Here is a 22,496-nt window from a genome sequence, read left to right as displayed (position 1 = left end):
GCAATTAAAGATGAAAACAAGGCACCAATGTATATTCCAACTAGTTTATTAAAATGCATTGTTGTAGTAATACGTGCAACAAATTAGGACACACCACTGTATTCATAACAAGTCAAAAGAAGAGAAAACAGCACATTTTGCTGATCAGGGGCTGCTCACTGACTAGAACTACAACCTGTATCCTGCAGACAATCAAACTGAATTCTCACTGAAATGACAGTACTAGACTAGTTAAATACAATTTAAGAACAGCAAAAAAGGTCACAGCGAGTTAACTTTGTCTAAATGACAACATGTGAGCTTGTTATAAAAATACTTTTGAAGTATAAATCAAAGTGCAATAGTGTCTGATGAACTCTGAATTGTGTGTGTGTGTGTGTGTGTGTGTGAACAGCACCCCAAGGCTGTGAAAGCCAGCAGCCCTGAACGTCAATATTTACTAGTTAGGTTTCTGTAAGGAAATATGAAGCAGTTCTCAGGAGGACATTAACCTTTTGCAATTCTGTATACAAAGGTCCAATGGAGTAGCTGACAGTTATCAAGTTCTTGTCAAACTGGATATACAAATACATAAAAACTTCAAATCCCAAAGTTTTAAACTACTGTAGGAGTCTTTTAGACAGCTATCTGAAGCAAATACCTTAGTATCAGTTTTTACTAATTTGAATGCACCAAATGTTACTCCACCCCACCCCGTCCTACCCCCAGGGCAGGTCTCACTGTGTACACCCGCCAGGTTGTCCTGAACTTGCTAAGCAATCCAGGCTGGCCCCAAACTCCCAATCCTCCCTGCTTAGCCTCCAGAGTACTGGCCTCACAGGCACATGCCATCAAGCTTGGCCTGAAAACTCATCTAGTACTTGATTTCAAGTGCTGCATGTGAGCTTTTCATAGCATTTTAAATTTGGTTCCACAAGCATTACATATTATTTATAATTGCAATAAAATGTCCTACTCAAATGGTAGTCATCCCTTACTGTTGTTCCATACTGTTTTGTTCCTGTTCCTGTTCAGGACTTTAAAGCTCCATTATTTGGCTTCTGCCGACCTGATTCTGAATTCACTGAGACTCTCAGAAGGGGAGCTGAGAGTGAAGGGCTCCTCCGACCGGTCATTCTGTACTAGCTTAGAACACTGGGCAGACAGTGCCCTGCTGCTGCTGCTGCTGCCCCAGTTCTTCGTGGTCTCAGCAACTCCCTACACAATTCCCATCCCCTAGGACAAGATAAACTCACTAGCACGAGTATCAGCCTGGAAGTGTTCAGACTCCTCCTATATCAGCCCTCTGAGATTTGATAGATCCATTTCTGAAATATCTAAATAAAACGGGGGCCAGGGGACGAGTGGAGGGAGACACAGAGGACAAAACCAAAGCAGATGGGGTGGCCACCTCCGCAGTCAACTGTCTCTGCAAATCTCATTTAACACTGGTAACAATTTTCTACCCCCAACCGCCCCCCTTTTTGGTCTTTTTGAGACAGGGTTTTTCTGTGTAGCCCTGGAACTTGCTCCGAGGACCAGGCTGGTCTTGAACTCAGAGATCTGCCTGCCTCTGCCTCCCAGACTGCTGGCATTTAAGGCCTGCACCACCACCACCACCACCACCACCACCACCACCACCACCACCACCACCACCACCACCACTTGGCAACAATTTTCTACTTATAACACAGGAAAAGGAAGGCCAATGCTTCCTCTCATGCAGATCTACCAATTCTATCAAGAAACTGGCCTGCTCTACTAAAGTATCCTAGTGCGAATTCTCAACTGAATAGTTCACTGCAAAGAACGAACACTTCTACGTGAGATTGCCTCTTCAAATTCCCTGAGCACTCACATGAATGGCTGCAGTGATGTGACGTAAGTCCTCTGGAAGAATACTGTCAAGGAGCTGGTGACACTAAATTGGGACACTTGGCACAGAAGCCAACATTAATGTTTACCAACTGTGGAAGGCAGTAAGCGTCTCAACTTGGACCCTGTAGCTACTCTGCCACCATTCAGACCCACTTCTATCTGAAGAAAGAACAAGATTGTCATCACAAGTGCCATCTGCAGCTTCCTTTTCAAGCCACACCTTCTGTGACCTCTACTTTTCCTTGTGGGTACAGGAAATGGAACCACCCGCTGCCATACAGAGTACTTCCCTTAAGAGGGACACTTTCGGTGGCATGTAGCTAATAACCAAGTCTTTGTTTATAATGGCCTTTTTCTCATTTTATCTTCTAACTCTGCTCAGCACACCTCTTGCCTCCTGAGTTAAAGGCTTCAATATGTAGGGACATCACAGTTTCCCTTGGTGCTTTTTCAGGCACACAATCAAGCTCAACACAGAATTACATTATCTTCTAAGAAAAACTTTGGATAAAAAAAGGAGCAATTGGAGCCAAAGTGCAACAAAGATGGTAATAAAAACATAAATTAAACCTGTTAAGTTTATCCATGACCCCAGCACAAAGTCAAAGAATTACTCTATGCACTTGCAACTCAATTAGTAATGGAGATTAGAATACAATGAAGCAGGAGGATGTTCTATTGTTACCAATTAAAAATCAACTGACTATGGCTCTTCCTCTAGCAGACTAGTTAGCAACCCAGTCTCACAGGCATTTACATTTAGGGTGGGCGCACCCCTGCACCACATGTCATTCGAGTGCAGGTTAAAGCAGTTTTCCCCATAATTCAAGCGTTAGCGCTGATCCCTTTTATTCCTTGAGTTGAGGGCTTGCTATGTAGCCTAGATGGACCTCAAACTTAGAATCTCCTGTCTCAGACTCTAGTGCTGGGATTCAAGGCATGTGCCATGATACTTGGCTGTCCCTTCTGAATTTTATTCATTTTAAAAAGATTGAGTTGTGTGTGTGTGTGTGTGTTACCATGGTATACAGGTGCCCAGAGGCCAGAGAGTGCATCGAATCCCACCAGCTGGAGTTATGGGTAGGCATGAACTGCCTGCTATGGGTGTTGGGAACTAAACCTGGAAGTGTTCTTTCCATCACTGAGCCAGCTCTCCAGTCCTTTGAACTTAAATGTTCTAACTGAATATGGGCTACTTCTTTTTAAAATTTTACAGAAAAAAAAATCACTTCTGAAAAAAGTAAACACAACAAAAAGCTGTAGCCACTGTCTGTATTTTGAAACTAAAGGTCCAAGCACTTAGCACTTAATGTGGCAAAGCAAAGACAAAGCTCAGTCTACTCTGAGTTGAGACAGATGAGACCTTCTACAAGCTCCTCGTGCGCGATTCTTGGGCTAAGTTCAGAAGGATCTACAGAGCTCTATAGCCCAGGCTGGCCTTAAACTCTGAGCTCTGTGGACCTCTGCTTCCTAAGGGCTGGGATTAACGAGGGATGCCACCACGCCTGGCTCTACACAGTACTCCTAAAGCTTCCTTCACCGACACAAATAAAATGGGTTTGGCTCCATTTACTGCAATGACACTAATACAGGATCTGCGTGGAGAGCTGGATCCAAGCTGGGAGGTTGTGAGGATGTTCTACCCAGAGTCCTCCAGCTTGACCGTAACTGGTTTTAACTTAGCAGGTCAAATTTATGCCTGCAAAGGACAAAGAAATAAAGAAAAGTTCCCTTTTGCAATAGAAGCGTAACACTAAAACCTGACACTAGTGAAGGTCAGGTGTTCAGTACGGGAGGGAATAATCTTCTAAGTTTAGATCACACCTGATTCAATTTTGCTTTGCTAGGTCACTCTTGTAAACAGCTTACAGGAAGGGCTGTGTGGTACGAAGCTGATACATAGTTTATGTATATGCCAGGCAAGTTCATGACACAAGACTAGAAGTTGTTTAGAATGATTTTGTAGGTAATTAAACCCTGTTTGGAGGCACAAATAAATTTTATTTCAATGTTCAGTCAAAGCACTTAACCACATGACATATGTACAATAAATGTCATCCTGAGTGCAGACCAGCGGTGCTCCAACACTTACAGAATCACCCATGTATAGCAAGCACTGTCATGCCATCCAACAGCTATGTGGCCACCTATCTGCTTAGGTCAAACAGCACTGTGACAATAACTGAGGAGGAAGTACTCTGGTAAAGTGCTCCGCGAGAGCATTTCACTACCAGCCCATCTGCTCTCCAGAGGCAGCTGACTGAACACTCACCACAGCTCTGCACCACCTCACTGCTTCACACACACGGACACAGCTCGCTTCACATTAGTGAACACATCTTAAGAGCTTCCTCCCTTCCTTTCTCTCTCTTTTTTTAACAGTTCTGACTTTGGGTAAAATAAAATGTCCCTTATATACATATATACAAACCCTAACTACCAGCTTCTCAAAATCTCTGGTTCTGGTTCTAAAACGTCTTTAGAGAGGAAAGCGAGCCATTCACTTGCAGGCTCTTCCACCACATTAAGAAGCAGTGTGCTTTCCAGTGAGAAGCTTGGGCTGCTACTACTGACTAGATCATGTGCACGACCCTGGGGACTCCGTGTCAGCTTAACTGTCCTTGCTTGAGGACAACTCAGCCTAAGTTACCCAGGAAATGTGTCCAACCATTTACAAAAACAAGTCTTACATGCACTTTATATTTAAAAGCGTGTGTATATTCTTCCATGAGATAGGTACACACTAAAAAATATTGCCCCCAACATAAAAAATATATATTATTTCTTTCCTTTGTCATTTATGTATATAAATATTTTACTGAAGATGCATCATTCAAATAAACAAATGCAAAAATTGCTTTATATAAAGTGTAGTTCTCTGCTATTTAGCAATATAAAATGATTACAATATAATTAGTCATTAAAGAGCTAAATTCAAGAATTGCCAACCATTACAGCAGTGAACAGTCCCTTGTACAAGAGTCCATTTGGAAAGGAGTCAAGTAAATTTTGTAACAGATTATGTAAAAACTGGAGCCATGAATGCACACTGAGCACAAGAGCCCCGCCTCCCTGGCGCTCTTTGTCTCATCCGGCAGGACGCTGACCTACTGCTCACTGTTTGGTGGTTCCTGTTTGCCATTAAGCTCTTGATCAATTCTGTTCAATGAGAAACACAGATAATTAGAAATAACCAAGAAACTTGCAACTGGACGGCTTCTTTCTGAAAAATGACAACTTTTAGCAGATTATTCTGTTAAATAAACAAAGCTTGGCAAACAAAGCAGATACAGTAGAAAGAAAAAACAAACACATATTATTTCCCCAAAGAAACAGAATTTTTCTAAGCAACAGTACACTGGCAAGGATACAAATGTCACTGTTTATGGCTATAGATACTTTATGTCCATAGCCATAAACATCCTGAGAGCCCATGACTTGTAATTCCACTACAGCAGGAAGCTTAGTGGGTAACTGTCGAGAGGAATAAACTCTCTCAAAATTGACTGTTAACTGAAATTTAAATATATCACTAAAGTCACCAACTGACCAATTAACATTTTAAAATCTAGAAACCAAACTGTGCTTTACAGAATGGTAACTATTTTCTGGAATTCACTGGTACACTGTGTATGAATGCCTTCCATTTATTTTGATAGTAACCTACAGAAACTCAACATTCAGAGATATCTACATGAGTCACAAAATCTCACTGGATTAATGTTGGTCAAAGGTCCTACCAAAATTGAAGCACATGGAGATGAAAAGATAACATGATAACAGTTCTAATTCTCTGTTAATAGTCTCAATAGCTGGTTTGGGATGTTTAAGTCATGCTGGGACAAAGCAGGAAGGTACTTCTCACACCTGTTTCCATCCTATGATCACTGATGATCTGTCAATCAAAAGTAAAAAGCCCTGGTCTGTTGTAAAACTACAGTATGTTGGCATCAAAGATTAGATACCTACTCCTGTTAAGGCCTACACTCTATGGCTCATATTGTCAATATGAACTATTGTTAAGAAGTAATTGTAGGCATTGCTGAAACATGATACCTGCCTGGCCACAGACACCAAGTTGCAGAAACAGGTGAAAAATTTCAAAGGACTATACTTCAACCCTTAGTTCCTACCAAACACTGGGAAACCCCCATATCCAGAATTCCACCGCTAACATGCTTGCCATACCCACAACTCCAAGTTTTGTTTTAAACATATTCCTATATTTAAAGCTAATTGATTGAAAAAGTGTCTCAAACTGACCTTTCAATGCTAACGAAAGTTTTATGAGAATTAGAATGTGTATGTGTAATGACCCTACTGAGGACTGAGCACAAGCAAGCGGGGAGGGCAACTAAGATTTTATACATGTGTGTATCTATTAGCAGAGCGAACACAGATAAGGAAAGATGAGGGAGTGGAAGGAACTCCAAGGGAGGAACACTCAAGATGAAGTAACTGTGACAGGTTTCAAACAAGAAAAATTAAATGTCTGAGCTTCACTTTTTATGTGATGCCTGAATTATTTTTGACAGTTGATCAAATAATAAAACCTTTTAAAAAAGGGAAGTACCAGCACACTTCCTCAACAGAAGCAATTCTTTTTTTTGACATGGGATTTCTGTTTCTGTCATCCTGGCTGTCCTGGAACTAACTCTGTAGACCAGGCTGGCTTTGATTCACAGAGATCTACCTGCCTCTGCTTCCTGAGTGCTGGGATTAAAGGCGTGCGCCAGCCTCCAACTCCCAGCCAATCATTTTAAAGTCCAGAAGGTAGAAGGTGGCTTCAAACTACTCTACAATTATGGATGCTATTTTGAGTCTCAGCCCCTCCTCTGGCACATACATAGCACTGCCTAGAGAGGAAAGCAGAGCCCATACCCAAGCCACTGCTCACATCACTTAGTGAGTCTTGGTTCAACTGTAGAGTGGCGTACAGACACGTCAAGTTATGACTCTTACATGGTAAGCTAAGTTCTCATCCAAAGAATCAAAGTGCTCAAAATGAAGACTATACCAGCCAAGGTTCTAACTGGTTCCACAGATGGGTAAAGTAATACACGTAAATCTCTCATCTTAATTCCTAAGATCATAGTAAATGATATTTTACTAACGTTGTTGTTAAATTAAAAAAAATAAAATTGGTTAACAATGGGTGTGGCGGTAGAGAGCCCTAACCTCCCATTCAGAGACCGAGGCAGGAGACAGAGAGAGGTCAGCTAGAGTAAGACCATCGCCAAACCAAACCAAACCAAAAGCCTAAAACGACTACATTAGACCCAAGGCCTCCACTTTTCTAAACTACTATGTAAAATGGTAAACTATTTTATACTCCACCTTTCACCTTTATGCAAAAACACTAACAGATGAGAGGTTGTTACACTCAAAGCAAAAGTGTTCAAAATTCAAGTGGAAATCGGAGTGTTTAACTGTTAAATGGTACATGGGATTTTAGGGATTTCATCACATGTAGAGTTTGACTGGTTAGCAGGCTATTTCATTTAAGCATATAAAGAAAATCAATGTTGGTTAGCCAAAGAGTATACGCATTGTAAATATAACCATCGGCCCCGAGGGAATAAGCTGTTGCTGAAAATGTGTAACTATTTCAAAAGCAAAGTGAGAACCAGTCTTCAAAGGCCTGGGATTTGAAAGAGGGCTCCCAGCCCTTTCCTTGGGTTCAGCATCGTATTCCGACCAGCACAAGGGGAAGAAGAGCTTTGGTTGCTAACAGGCATTAAGTATGCTCATGTTTGGCAGAAGGAGCTTGAGGTGCGCTCTGTACTGGGCTCCGGGCAACATTTATATTTACAAGTGCTATTCTCTCTGTTTGCGAGCTAACCAACCAGCAGCAGGGTTAGTCTGTGCGATGCAAATGGACTAGTCTAGATGCAACCCAGTCAAGGTGTGCATGTACCTTTTTTGTCTCTTTTTAAACTTTTCTTCTTCATACCTTGGTAGGGAAGAGTTATTTCAGTAAATGCACATTATGAGATTAAAGAAAAAAAAAAAGTCTGAAAGTGTAAGTCTGCAGGCACAACTCCAAAGTGCTAAGATTTGCACATGACGGAGAAAATAAAAACTGACTCAGTAAACTCTGGTTTGGACACACTTAGGCCTAAACCCTGAGACCAGCACCTTCCCACACCACAGCACTGTGACGCCAAGTGTTTACGCCGACAGTCTTACTGATCCCTTCGGAGGCAGGTGGAAGTGAACTGTGAAACAGAAAAGTCTAGTCTCTGGAAATACTAAGACCAAGTTGATTTAAGCAACAATTCATTTCTTTAGCAATATGAGTCACTTCAGTAACATGATAAACTCATTCCATCTGGGAGAGGAATACGTCAAGCTGAGAAGTGACTCTTCAGGACTGGTCGGTCCTTCAGGAAACTGTCTCTTAGACTGTAAAGAGCATTTAACATAGAAAGGACTCATGACCAGCCATGACTTCTGCTAAGGTAAAAATGCTGATGTACGGGGAAGGGGTGGGCAAAGTCTCTCCTCTCCTGACTTGTTACAAAGCCCCGCTCTGTTCTAGAATCCCGGGTGGAGGGAAAGCGCTCGTCCTGCACAGAAACAGGGGCAGAATGAGAGCAGGGCGGAGACGTACTGTTTGATGCACTCTGGTATGCCAACATACTCCATGGGGACGAGCTCCGCCAGTTCCGCCAAATTAAAGACGTATCTAATCTTCTGACTGAATTTTGAACTAGAGAAGAAAACACAAACAATTACCTCAATATTTCTGACACATAAAACTGACATTTCAATGACTTTTTTTTTTTTTAAAGGGTCCTCAGAAAATTACCTGATAAACGGTCTTGTCACAGCCAGAAGTGTTCGGATAAACCAAGAAGGGTGGACAATGATTAGAGACTTCAGGTTTTTCCGTAATCTGGAGATAAAAGAAAAAAAAAAAAAGTTATAGAAATTTCTATAAATTATAACACAAAAAGTTAGCCATAAGCAAGTATGTGCAAGTTTGTACAAAATTACTGAAAAAGAAGTCACCCAAATTTTTCATTTTGGTACAATACTTCTAATGACAAGAAAATGCATTTGTGAATTCTAAACATCACTCCTATGCTGTGAAACAAACTATTTCATCTAGGCAAATTCATGTCTTAGCTTGCCTGTTTTCAATGGCTCCTATCACATACAGTGGTATCCACATCTGACCAGCAGGAAAAGAGCTCAGAAAAGTAAAATCCTAAAACTATACCATTTTTTTCTGTGAGTCTGGGAGAAACAGGCTCTTGTTTCTAACACCATGAAAAGCACTGACTTGTAAAGACAGCACAGGGAAGACAAAAGAGAGAGCAAAGGAATCGGACCCAAGCGCGTTCTAGAGGTTTAAAAATCTTCACTAAAAAGTAAAACCTCTTTCTTAGGCATTTGTATATGATTTTAAAAAAATCACAAAGGATAACTAACATGTTTGCATATGAAACCTATTAACAGGAAACCTATTAACAGATTTGAGTAAACCATTTGAATCAGCTAAGGCAAAATCAAACCATTAGCAAGAGTAAAGGTGCCCACTGGCGTGGACAAATGAGTCAAGAGAACACACTTGTAATGTCTGTTCTGGAAACTATAGCTGGGCTAGTCTTCTTAAAAGACCTGTGAGCTGGGGAGATAGCCTCGTAGGTAAAGTGCCTGCTGTGTAAGCCTGGGGACCTGGGTCTCATTCCCCTGAACCCAGATACAAAGAGAAAAGCATGTTGTGGCAGACATGTAATCTCAGTGCTGGGACTCTCTAGGTACCAAGCTTAGCCTAGTCAATGAGATCCAGGGCTGAATCAGAACTTTCTGAAAAATAAAGTGGACAGTGACTGTAATAACTTTAGGTTGACCCCTGGCTTCCACACAGAACTTGTGCAAAGCAGTATAGAAACATTCTCCATCCTTTCCAAGATGAGTAAGAATGAGTTCCAAATGACATAAGAAAGAATGGAGAACAATCGTGTGTGTTTTGAAGAATTAAAATCACTCTTACTTAACAAAGCACAGACTCAAGTTATTCTCCATGACACTGTACAATGCCATCTTTAGAAAATAAAAACATTAAGAAATTGATAAGTACAACTGAAGAAATTGACATGCTATCTTTAAACAGCAACAGAAAGTATACTTCAATAGAACTACTGTAAAAATCTCTCAGCCAAGTCTACATCACCGTCTGTCAATCTGCTGGTAGCATCTCCTCAGCCATCCCAGACTGGGCATTTTCCTTCGAGTTGTCGCACCGTTTAAGTAAATGATCATGTAGTTCTCTGCTACCAACAGCTCTAAAGTGCCAATAACATATCTATAAAGACAATTAAGTACATGTCTTAAATGTCACCATTCAGGACTGAACTAGGCTCCCAAAATAACACAGTTCCCTTCTTGCCCCCATGAGGAGAGCCAACACCTGTAGTAGCTGACAATGTGACTGTTTAAAACAAAGTCCCACCAAACCCATACAGACTGAATGGCACTGTGTGCAGTCAGGGGACAGGTGGGACCAGGGTTTGACACACACTGCTTTTCTGTGTATGCTTCAGAACTTTGCAGTAAAAAATGGAAAACTAGACTAAGCCAAGAAAAATAGTGACTATGGAAATTAAAGAAAACCTAGTCAGCTCATCCATCATGCTGAGTCCCCAGGGAGAGATGTTTAGTCATACAATTTTGAGATGGTCAGTTAGTTACCTTTTCAAGCAATGCGTTTCCAAATAACAGAGTTGGAACAGATAATCTATACTAATTTTAAGAAGTATGTTTTTTCTATTGAGTTGGAAAATGCAGTTTCATAATGCTAAAGGATAAAGACTTGGGGACTCAGAAACAGGGTAACGTCTATATTTTGTTATTACTGTTGTCTGACTGGGGTATACACATGCCAGGCCAGAGCTGTCACTGAGCTGTCACCCTAGTCTTTTTGACATTTTATTTTGAGACAAGGTCTCATTAAGTTGCCCAAGTTGGCACTAACCTTGATCTGTATGCAGTTCAGTTGGGCCATCAACTTGTGATCCTTTTCCCTCAACCTCCCAAATAGCCAGGATTATTGTCCTGCTCCATCAAGCTGGCTTCTTTCTCATTTTTACAAGACTTAGTTCACTAGCATAAACTCATTAGCTCAGAATTCTGTTTAAATATCTTGTTAAGACATACTTACTTAAAGAGATTGTCCATCAGATATCTATAGTTAGGCTGGCCACTTTCAGGCATAAAACAGACAGCAAACACAACAATGGCATTTAAACCATCCCCATAATAGCCTGAGAAGAAAAAAAAAAGAAGGGTAAAATCTTTGGCACAATTTTACTCTGAAGGATTATCATTTTTAATTGTGTGTGTGTGTGTGTGTGTGTGTGTGTGTGTGTGTGCGCGCGCGCGCGCACACACAGAGCTTCCAGATGAATGAAGACCATAGAGATGACCAAGGGATGCATCTGGCCAAGTAAATTAAGTGGGAACAATTTCCTATGAGAAAGAAAAGCCCACCTGGCCAGTGCTGGGACTTGGGGTATACGACATGTTTATCCAGAGCGCACTGCATTCTGGTAATGGAGATGTGGACACTATTTGCACAGCATCCGGGAGAATTCCTACATGGTACAGTCGGACCAACAGAGTGACAACTGCAGTTCCCTAGCCCTCTGACTCACTTGCAAATCTTCTAGGGGAACGAACTATCTTGTGTAGCCTATAACCAAGCCAAGTGGGTGCCCCACTCAACATGTGGAATCAACAGTGCACACTCCACTAGCTAGAAGGAAAGGAAAGGCTGCAGTCAAAGCTCAAGAGGCAGCTTGTGTCAACACTGCAGCACGCTAGCTGCATACAAACTGTAAATTTACACCTAGTGCTGCAACGGATGCAGATGCAGTTTTCATGGACAACGAAATATTCAGTGATAGCGAATAAACCAGACACACACAGATGAAGCTCAAAAGCATGCTGAATGACAAGCAGTGCAAGAACTGCACACCATGTGAGACTAGTCCCATGCTTCGGAGGCAAGGCTGATTACGGGGCACATTATGAGTAGTGGCTTTTAGAGAGGATGGGCTTACTGCAAAGGGGTGTAGAGCTTCCTGGAGAAAGTGAAATGTTCTTCATGAGCATGGATCATACCTATGTGTGCATTTACATACATGTTTATATATACTGAGAGACATACAAGCTTTTGTTGAAACTTATCTATGTATTAAGATAAAGTGTAAATGCTTACAAAGGGTTTAAGAACCTAAGTCCTTTTGAGAAGTGAACATATAGGGTGAAACTACTATACTTCTTAAACTTATAGTAAACATATAAAAATAATTTTAAAAAGTTATTTGTATGGTACCTGCAGAGGCCATAAGAAGATATTGGGTCCCATGAGACTGGAGTTGCCAATGGCTATGAACTACCATGTGGGTGCTAGAAATTGAACTTGGGTTCACTGAAAGAGCAGCCAGTATTCTTACTGCTGACCCATCTCTCCAGCTCCTACATAAATAATTCTTAATTGTCCTTCTATTGTTTTACTTCAAGCCTTTTATATTCCTGGGGCTAGAGAGACAGCTCAGCAGTTAAGAACATGGCTGCTCCTCCAGAGGATTCAGGCTTGATTTCCAGCACTCACACTGCAGCTCTAAAACATTTCTAACTCCAGTTCCAGGGAATCTGATGCCCTCTTCTGGACTCTATGGAGACATGACACACAGAAATGGTGGTGTCCAGACATATATAGACAAAATATCTGCTGTGGGATGTTGTTCTGTATGCTATGAATATGTGTTGCTCTGACTGGTTGATAAATAAAACGCTGATTGGCCAGTAGCCAGGCAGAAAGTATAGGCAGGGCAAGCAGACGAGGAGAATTCTGGGAAGAGGAAGGGCTGCCTTAGGAATCACCAGCCAGACATAGAAGAAGCAAGATGTCAAGGCAGAACTGAAAAAAGGTAACAAGCCACACAGCTAAACATAGTTAAGAATTATGGGTTAAATTAAGTGTAAGAGCTAGTCAGTAATAAGCCTGAGCTAATGGCCAAGCAATTATAATTAATATAAGCTTTTGAGTGATTATTTTATAAGTGAGTCATGAGACTGTGGGGGTCTGGCAGAACAGGAGAAACCTTCCTACTACAAATATCCATCCACATAAAAAAAAGTTGAAACAAGGTCAGATGGTAGTGGTGCATGCCTTTAGTCCCAGCACTTAGGAGGTAGAGGCAGGTGGATTTTTGTGAGTTCAGGGCCAACCTGGCCTCCAAAGTGAGTTCCAGGTCAGCCAAGGCTACACAGAGAAACCCTGTCTTGAAAAAACACCAAAACACAAACGACCCCCCTAAACACAACAAAAAACAAACAAACAGACAAAAACCCTTTTATATTCTTAAAATGAGTTGAGAAATTTTCATTATTCTTTCAAAATAAGCTACTATCTCTAGGCACATTTTCTGACAGCATTTAGATTTGGGACACTGTGTCTAAAGATTCAGAGGATCCTCCCAAAGCCTTACCTCCATGGCTAATAACCTTTTTGTAGGGTTCGATTGCCTTCATATCCACCCTGTGGTCCTGTTCTCCAATTCTGAACATGCGCCAGCGGCGTCCATCTTCCTTTTCTTCTGTGGCTGTGTATTCAGTAACTGAGCCTTTCCTAATGACTTCAGTAGTTTTGGGTTTGGGAAGATCATCTGTTAAAATAAAAGGCTTTTGAATCACAAACTGTTATTTACACAATAAAAATCAAAATTGTATGTTAACCACTTTACTATCTAGATTATTCCAAGTGTTTCTGTTTTCTTTTTGGTGTCCTGCTGTGCTCCCCAGGCTAGCCTCACACTCACAGGCTCAGGTGATTCTGCCTCAGTCTCCCAGTATCTGGGAGAATAGGTGCACACCACCACATCCGACTATTTACAAAGAATTTTTAATACACTAGCTGAAATGATCACCTACGTTACAAGAAGAGGCTTGTTTTTACTTAAGGCCAATTTATGTCTTTAAAATCAGTTTACCAGAACTTTCTATTGCCCAGTTCAACAAAGCACAAGTTATAGTGCATCATACACCAGCTCAGCAAAGATACAGCCATTGAAATCTTGCTACACTGGCCTTGCATGCCTTTCCAGATTTCATTCAGGGCAATGGTGTCCATTAGAATTACTAGCACAGCTTACTTCAAGTAACCAATTGTGTTTTAGCACATACATTAATTATAAAACACTGTAATACAAGATAGAAAGTGGTTAACTACTCAGTGATCATTTTCCATTTGATCAATTTTATAAAGCTGACACGTACTTTTCTGAAGAATACATGCAAAAATTTATATAAATTAACACTAGCCAAAGCACCAATGATTACGTACAATTTATGTGTGCAGATTGCAGTTTAGTTGATTGAAATGAAGCTATGATTTTCAAAACTTTAGTATGATAGTCCTTACCAAAAGATGGGGGAGGGGAAACCTACTGCATGTTAGTTGTTTCCAAGACAAAGCTGTTAACGGAAAATATCCTTCCAGGCAATGACTACAGCAGCATTAAGGAGAGAAGAGACAAAACACACAGGCAGAAAACTATTTCAGTGTCTGTATAAAAGACTGCTTCTTACTGGGCTGCTTATTGAACCAGTAAAACAGGGAAGAAAAAAAGAACAAAAGCTACAGAGTATCACTCTTCATTACCCAAAAGTGTCTACTGCTTTTAAGTACAGTTTTGATGCATACTTCACTTTAAAGATGAAACAAAAAGGTTAACATTTGTCTAAATAGTATAATCAACCACTGCCTAATTCTAGGAAGCACACAAAGCAAAACACACACCAATGCCTCTGAACACAAAGTGATTACAATGGCACCGTCAGATTGGGGCCAACACTCCCGACTTCAAGGCGGCGGCAGCTGTACAGGTGCGGCTGTCTTCGGCACCTCTCCTGCCTATCCTTAGGTATTTATCAGTATTATTACTAGAGACAGGATCTGTGTAGTCGCTCTGGAGACCAGGCTAGCCTGGAACTCAGATCCTTCTGCTTCTGCTCTGGAGTGCTGGGATTAAAGGGATGTGCCACTGTGCCCAGCCCCTAGGTGTTCTTTAGTATATTCCTCATATGTCTCTTTAGAGGACTTTTCCTTACTAGATTGACTAACAAGAATATACTAGAATATTAAGCAATTCTTATGAAGCAACTATGGAAAAACAAATTACAATACTGGTCAAGTAAGGAAAAACAAAACAAAACTAAACTAAATGAAAGCTACCTGCATTATCTATAGTCTTGAAAACTTCAAGTATTTTCAGAATCTTCTACTTTAGTAACAAACTTAGGAACTGCAGAAAAAATAACATATTTCAAACAAAATCCTTCAATGGATTTTAGCAGGTTTCATGTTTAAGATTTGGCCACATCCTACTTTTCCTAAAGAGAATCCCATGATAAACACTATGTAATATAAACATCCATTCACAAAGCTCATATAAAAACAGTGAATTACCTTCCCACTCAAATTCATCACTGTTCTCTGATGGGGTGTCTAAGCCTTCCAGATCAACCTCCCCACCTTCGTCCAAATCATCCGACCACACAGAGCCTTCACTAGGATCCAGGGTCAGGCTGATGTCTGGGGCCATTAGTTTCTTACGTACTTTATTTCCATTAACTTCTAATGAGCCTGAAATTAGAAAACAAGGAAGAAGACTGGACTGCTCAGATGCCCCAGATGAAAGGGAAACATTTCAGTCGCTTCATTCTTAAGAAAAACATTTAAAAGAAAATCCCAAAGAATTCATAAAACTTGGTTGTGATCACTGCTTTTTAAAAAAGATACATTTTTATTCTACTTATTTTATGTGTATGGATGTTTTGCCTGCATGTATGTCTATATACCACGTGTATAGTACCTGAGGAGGCCAGAAGAGTTCATCAGGTCCCCTGAAACTGGAGTTATGGATGGCTATGAACTGCAATGCAGATGCTGGGAATTGAACCCAGGCTCTGTGCAGGGGCAGCAAGTGTTCTTAACTGCTAGGCCATCTCCTCAGATCCAATTTATTTATATTTTTAAATATGTGCATATGTGTGTGTCTATGTATGAGTATGTGCACACAAGTGCAGTGCCTGCAGAGTCCAAGAGATGACACCAGACCCAGAGAACTAGTTATAAGCACTGTGAGATACCTGAGGTGGACTCTGAGAACAGCACTCTCCTCCTCTGTGAGATACCTGAGGTGGACTCACTCTGAGAACAGCACTCTCCTCCTCTGTGAGTTACCTGAGGTGGACTCACTCTGAGAACAGCACTCTCTCCTCTGTGAGATACCTGAGGTAGACTCACTTTGAGAACAGCACTCTCTCCTCTGTGAGATACCTGAGGTGGACTCTGAGAACAGCACTCTCTCCTCTGTGAGATACCTGAGGTGGACTCACTCTGAGAACAGCACTCTCCTCCTCTGTGAGATACCTGAGGTGGACTCACTCTGAGAACAGCACTCTCTCCTCTTAAAAGACTTATTTACTACTGCTTCTTTGTCACGAGATCAAGAATGTATCAATGTCCTTTTAAATAACAGAGGCAGACTTCTTAGTCAGTTCTTATTAATATGGTCTCTTTCACTCCTTACAAAAATTTCCAAAACCAAAGGCATATTTTTTATGAAGTTAAATTTCTCAAGGATTTGCCAAAACCAAAAACTCTGGTTCCCTCTATGAGAATAAAAGCTCGATGTGTTTTGTTTTGTTTTCCTCTCTACAAAGAGATATGTTCAAAAGTAACACAAGCTTCACGGAAAGTCAGTAGTTCTTACCAGGTTGGCTGTCTGGACCAGTTACATCCAGTATGTCTGCTTCAATACTGTCATCTTCTGGTAAAGGTCTAAAGGACGAAAGCATACTCTTTAACCCAGAAATTCAAAACAATCCTTTCCATGTTCAAAGGTCCATTAAAAATATTGCTCACAGTTATAAGGACTAAAGCCGTGTTTCTTAAGCTCTACAAATCAGTTTGTATGCATGTATGAGGAGGTCAGAAGCTAGTCCCAAGATGTTCCTCAGGTGCCGGCCACTGTTTGAGACAGCATCTCTCACTAGCCTGGGACTGAGCAAATAGCCCAGGCTGGCCGGCCAGTGTGCCCTGGGGGTCTGGTCTCCATTTCCCCAGTGCTGGGGTTACGGAGGACACCATTCACTCTTGCACACGACTGATACCCATTCCTCTAAAGGCCTTCAGCGTAAAGCACAGCTTGCTGAAAATCTGAGTTGAAGTGATTAAAACAAATATGAAAGACAACCAGTCACATATTTAGTTGGAAAATGACGTTCACTTGAAACCTTTTAAAGGAAGCCCAACATACATGAGCTGAACACTCAATAAAGTAATTCTGATGCTTTGTTCCAAACCCGTGTAAGAAACAGTGCTGCTCACATTGGAAAATCTTCATCCTGCCATTCTTCCTTCAGCTCCACACCTTCCATCCTCAGCCTGGATTCAATGTCAACTTCCAGCTCCTGGCAATCCAGGCAGCCGAGGTCCTGGGAGGGAAGGATGGACAACAGCTCGATTTCCACTCTCCTCTTCATCTGTTGCAAAGGTGCAAAAGCCCACCCAAGTTCACATCTCCACTCCAGCAGCCACAGGGGCTTTAGCTCAGTGATCTGGTTAGGACATCCATTCACCAGGCTGAAACTTGACCCTATCTCAGATAATTAAATGTCTTTTCTGTCACAGAATTCTAACTAAGCCTTGTGTTCTGGATGGGGTGATTCTAGAAAGTGCACTAGTAACTTACAGGCACCAGAGCACAGTGCTATGCAGTGTGTACAGCTCCCCTCTCCATTGAGTCACTTAGAGTCTACCCAGGAGCTTGGCCAGCAAATGAACTGTACGAATCTCTGATGTGCTTCCATTTGTACCACACCTCTCTCATTGAGCTCAGCACTCAAGTTCGTGATGCTTTCTTATATGCAACTATACATTTTAACTTAAGCCCCGGAGTTTAACTTTAGTTTTGTAAGAAACTGTAAGAATTTTCACTTTATAAGGAGGAGCATTGACTTACCTTCTGTCTCACCGAATAAGACATTTGAAGTACAGTCTAAGAAGTCATGAAGAAGAGCTGGAGCGATGGCTCAGTGGTCAGTTTCCAGTACCCACATGATGGCTCACAACTACCTGAGACCCCAGTTTCAGGGGCATCACACTACCTCTGCTGACCTTTGATGGTACTACATGCACATGGCGTTCAGACATGTAGGCAAAATACTCACACATAAAATAAAAAACAAATCTTAAAAAAGAAGTCACGATGATCAGTTGGTAAAAAGTACACACAACAGAAACAACAAGAGGTATCACTGAGCTTCACCTCACTTACATTAGAGCAATCTACAGAGTAAGTTACTACAGAGAGCACTAAACTATATTTCTGTCTCTGAACCATGTTCTTGCCCTTTAGGCTGTCTTCAAACTATATAAATGGATTCCTGTTATGAGTTTTCCTTAAAAAGTGTGAGAACATAAATACACACAATATAAATTACTGTTGGTAAAATTACTCCTTATTTGCTGGAGGAAATATTTCTCTTGTGAAATGCCTCTTAACTGCTTTGTCACTTGAAAACTAACTCCTTCGAAAGTTTGTCACGGGGCTCAGGTGTGCAATCCCAGTGCTCTGGGGCCTACAACAGGGGGATTACTGCTGAGTTCGAGACTAGCCTGGGCTACACAGCAAGATCCTGTCTTAAAACAACAAAAGGAACTCTTTATACACAGGCCTGTAACCCCAGCTCTCTCAGAGGCTGAGGCAGGAAGACTGTGTGTTCAAGGCCAACCTGAGCCTCTCGGTTAGACAGTCTCAAACTCGAGCAGGAAGGCAGGGCTGGGCTGTAGCTCAGAGACTGCCTGCTCAGCACATGAGGCCCTGAATTCAATTCTCAGCACTACAGGCAAACACAAAAAAGCCCAAGTCCTTGTGCCCTCACAGCCCACTTCCTCAAGTTTATGCTAACGTCCTCAGTCACGTGATGTCCAGATGCCTCTGTGTATCGCTGTGGGATTTTAGTTATGGGGACGGTTATCTAGGCTAGTTAAACAAAGAGAGGACAGAGAGAAACCGAGACTAACTCCACCATTTCATCAAGAACTTTGGGGGCGGCCCACTAGGTAGATAAAAACAAAAGGCAACAATCGAGCTCTGTTCTTGGAAGCACTTTATCACCAAGCAGCTGTGCGAACAGGAAAACAGCAAGAAAGGAGTTGAAACCCGCACAACTGCTCGGGAGGGAATCCGGATGCCTCTGACTCACAGTTGGTTGGTTATTTCCCAGGTTTGCTTTTAGTGCTTTAAAATAGGGAAATAACGTACTTCCACAGGGGGAAAATCTGTCTCGATAGCTTGGTGGCACATCTTTATGCCAGCTATCTGTGGCACTCATAAGCAAGTCAACAGTCCTTGACCCCAGTCAGGTTAAAAATCAAAGATGATGGATTCCTCCATACACAACTTGAGAGGAGAGGTGTGAATCCAACCGAGATGGAGAGGGAGAAAGCCACAAGCAGTTTAGGAAGATGAGCCAAATTAAGTATGAGGACCCTATTTTGACCCACCTAGGCTGTGACTGACAGTTCTCCAAGGTAACTTCACTATCACGTAGTCTGGGCACTGCTGCTAGGGACAGGCGATGCTGAAACCAAACACAGGTGGCAGGAGGCCAGCACGGACACAGAAGGCTCTGCTTTATTATTTCCATTCATTAGGAACAACAGCCTATATGCCCATGAAGACCAACGAAAAATCCCCGGAAACGTCCTCCACACTTGCTTGTCACTATTCTAAAATCCTATCTTTTTTAAACAGGCGCGCGCGCGCGCGCGCCACACACACACACACACACACACACACACACACACACACACACACGCACTGGTGCACACAGCTGGGGTGGGTGGGTTAGAGGCGTGTGCTTTGGCAGCAGAGTGGAGGGAGGACGACAGTTTTCAGGTGTGGTCCTCTCTGTCCACTTGGTTTTGAGACAGGGTCTCTCTTCTATTTCCTTTGATTATTCCATGCTCCCAGCTAGCTGGCCACGAGCTTCAAGGTGATTCTCCTGTCTCCTCCTCCCATCTTGCCACAGTACTGCCGGGATTATAGCTGGCTTTTTATGTGGGTTCTAGAGGTCAAACTCAGGGGCTCAGGCTTTCCAGGCAAGTGCCTTTACTGGCCAATCCATCGCCCCTATGACCATCATGTAGGTTTTTCAAGAATGAAATGAAATGCTTCCACAAAAATGTTCTCTCAACAAACTAGAATGGTGCTAACTGCTTTCAAAATTGTGAAAACATAGCAGAGGATACACACACACACACACACACATCTCTAAGAACACGTTTACTAAATTGTCAGTATGCAGAAGGTATTGGAGATGCGTTGACACCTTTAAGTAGATTACACCCTCACACCTGATCTCCAACAGTCTGCTAGTGTTCTAAGCTGGTTGTAATGTAAAGTTAAAATTAGCAGTACTACTACTGTCTTGCTTCATAGGATGTGAGCCTAACCAAAGACCTGACTATTGTCAGCTAAGGCCACTCTTGGGTCTGGAGAGACATACTTATTTTCATCACTCCAGTCAGAACAAACACAACCACTGGCCAAAAGAGTATTTCACCTCTACTAACCATTTTTTTTTACACCCATTAGTAACCAATAACTCAACTGACCAGCAAATGTGTGAGATAGACTGTGATGTTATTACCCCTTTATCTTAGACACCAGGCAAAAGACCACATGCCGATTCTCAGATCTATAGCAGAACTGTTCACAATATAGCATACTGTCTCCAGTTCACTACCAACTCCACACACAGGTCTATAAAACCAGATTTGGTTATACTTAGTGTGAAAGGTACTGTAATGCCTAAAGATGGAACTATGCTGATTTATGCTAATTAGTTCCTACTCTATACACACAGTCTAACAACATAAAGCTACAGATAGAAAAGACTTGAAGACTAAGAATAGCCCTAAGAAAAAACACAAAAACACAAAAATGAAAAGAACCAAGCAAAAAATGTGCACAGTAATGAAGCATTGGTAACTTCATGTATGGGTAACTTAACTAGATAACTTCAATTCTAACTTTGAAGAAACATCCATTCATAAATTACAGAGTTTCTTTCTACAAGTGAAGGCTAGAAGGCTGGCTCAGTGTTTAAGAATTCTGGCTGCTCTTTAGAGGACCCTATTTCAGTTCCCACCACCCACACCTGTCGGTTCACAACAGCCTATAACACCAGTTCCAGGGAGTTCTGATACCCTCTGCAGTTGCCCACACCATGCGACACAAGAACATTTACAAAAACAATCTTTGAGGGGGGGAAAAAGAAATTCTACAATTGCAGAAGGATTCTTATAAGTCGTAAGGCAAAGTGCGTTTCATTCAAGGTGGGATTTCAAGAATAAGAGAAAAGATCCTAAAAGTGAGGCTAAAGAATACAATCGCAGATGGATGGTACTATAACTACCTTGATAAACAATGCAAAAGCTGTGTCCTCAAAGAGTTCCCTGGACAAAGGACGTTTCAAAGCAATATAACAGACCCAAATAAGTTTCCGCTTGAACGTCAACTGACCTAGGGAGAAGGCCACTTCCGTAGCATCGGGTGCATATAGAAATCCAAAGCATCTGGGCCAGTATTTAAATGAAGAGGTTAAGTGTCCTAAAAGAAGCAAGGACCGGACATTGACGCACACACCCCATCCTGGGATAGCACTCTCAGGACGGTGCAAGAGAGCCTGATGACTTATAGGATGCTGTTTGTGTATGCTGTCTGCGTCCATCCCCCGAGGCTATGGGGTGCATTACACGCCCAAGTTTCTTTGTTCGGCTCCGGACTGACGCCGGATAGGAACACGGAACAAACGTGGCTAGGGGAAGCCAGGAACCGGGAGGTTCCGCCCCAGGCACTCGGCCACAGACGGAAAAGGAAGGGGGCGCGAGACTGGCACCAGCGCCCGGGGCGGGGCGGGGCTGGGCCCGGCAGCGCCAGGACCCGGAACGCGACCATGCCAGTCCACGGCCCCCGCCCCCGCCTGGCCTTGACGGTCCTCCCGCAGCTTGCTGCGCCCCAGCCCGGCCCGCTCCCCCTGGCCTCGCTCACCCCGGAGGAAGCCGCGGCCCCCTCGTCCTCTTTGCCCCTCCAGGCCGGCGACGTGGGGCTGACGGCCAGGTCGCAGAAAGCGGCGGCGGGCAGAGCCCGCTGCCCTTGGTCGGCGGTGGAGACGGGGCCCAGCGCTTCCCGGCCGGTGGCAGCTGCAGTCCCGGCGGCAGCAGCTGACCCGGATTCAGTGCGCACGCCCCGGCGGAAGTGACCACCTCCGGACCGGCGCCGGGCGCGGCTGAGGGAGGAAGCGGAGACGGAGCGTCATCACCAAATCCCCAGCGGCCCTCCTCTCTGCGCACGCGCGGTTCTCGTCCGGGTTTGCTGTCTTCAGCCTGCCGAGTCTTTTCCCATGTCTGTAGCGACATCACCTTGCTGTCTGGGAGGGCCAGTACTTTCTTTCTGTTTGCCTTTACTTAACATGACGTTAGCTGAGTTATAAAATGAATGCAAACGGTGTGAAAGATAGCCGATGTCTTATGTGGGATAGCCAGGTCC

The 22,496-nt window shown here is 42.7% G+C and overlaps 1 protein-coding gene across 3 annotated transcripts; it reads right to left on the bottom strand.

The window, feature by feature from the left end:
• Positions 1–30: 30 nt before the first annotated feature.
• On the bottom strand, positions 31–22,132 carry Bnip2 (BCL2 interacting protein 2). 3 transcript variants are annotated; one of them, XM_076576594.1, is made up of 12 exons: positions 21,999–22,132; positions 17,267–17,373; positions 16,650–16,717; positions 15,341–15,517; positions 13,362–13,538; positions 11,027–11,129; positions 10,040–10,171; positions 8,669–8,755; positions 8,471–8,569; positions 7,775–7,810; positions 1,618–5,016; positions 31–1,581 (listed from the first exon to the last, which is right to left on the bottom strand). In XM_076576594.1, exons 2-11 carry the CDS (start codon positions 17,314–17,316, stop codon positions 4,965–4,967), a joined length of 981 nt encoding a protein of 326 aa, XP_076432709.1. In that variant the 5' UTR covers positions 17,317–17,373; positions 21,999–22,132; the 3' UTR covers positions 31–1,581; positions 1,618–4,964. The 3 variants fall into 3 exon arrangements, with proteins under 3 accessions (XP_076432709.1, XP_076432710.1, XP_076432712.1); XM_076576595.1 differs by lacking the exon at positions 7,775–7,810; XM_076576597.1 differs by lacking the exons at positions 17,267–17,373; positions 21,999–22,132 and adding an exon at positions 17,196–17,214.
• Positions 22,133–22,496: the final 364 nt, after the last annotated feature.

Source organism: Peromyscus maniculatus, chromosome 7 (assembly GCF_049852395.1).
Source record: "Peromyscus maniculatus bairdii isolate BWxNUB_F1_BW_parent chromosome 7, HU_Pman_BW_mat_3.1, whole genome shotgun sequence".
NCBI lineage: Eukaryota > Metazoa > Chordata > Mammalia > Rodentia > Cricetidae > Peromyscus > Peromyscus maniculatus.
The sequence above is the reverse complement of the archived record's forward strand: the minus strand, read 5'-3'. Positions and strand labels throughout refer to the sequence as shown.

Bases quoted from the DNA above. Each gene is read 5' to 3' on its own strand.
- Bnip2 (XM_076576594.1), bottom strand. From the start codon at position 17,316: ATGGAAGGTGTGGAGCTGAAGGAAGAATGGCAGGATGAAGATTTTCCA. The intron at 10,172-11,026 runs GTAAGTATGTCT...TTGTCTTTATAG, and splicing joins CTGATGGACAATCTCTTTAA to ATATGTTATTGGCACTTTAG. The intron at 7,811-8,470 runs GTACGTCTCCGC...TTCCCTACCAAG, and splicing joins ATACCAGAGTGCATCAAACA to GTATGAAGAAGAAAAGTTTA.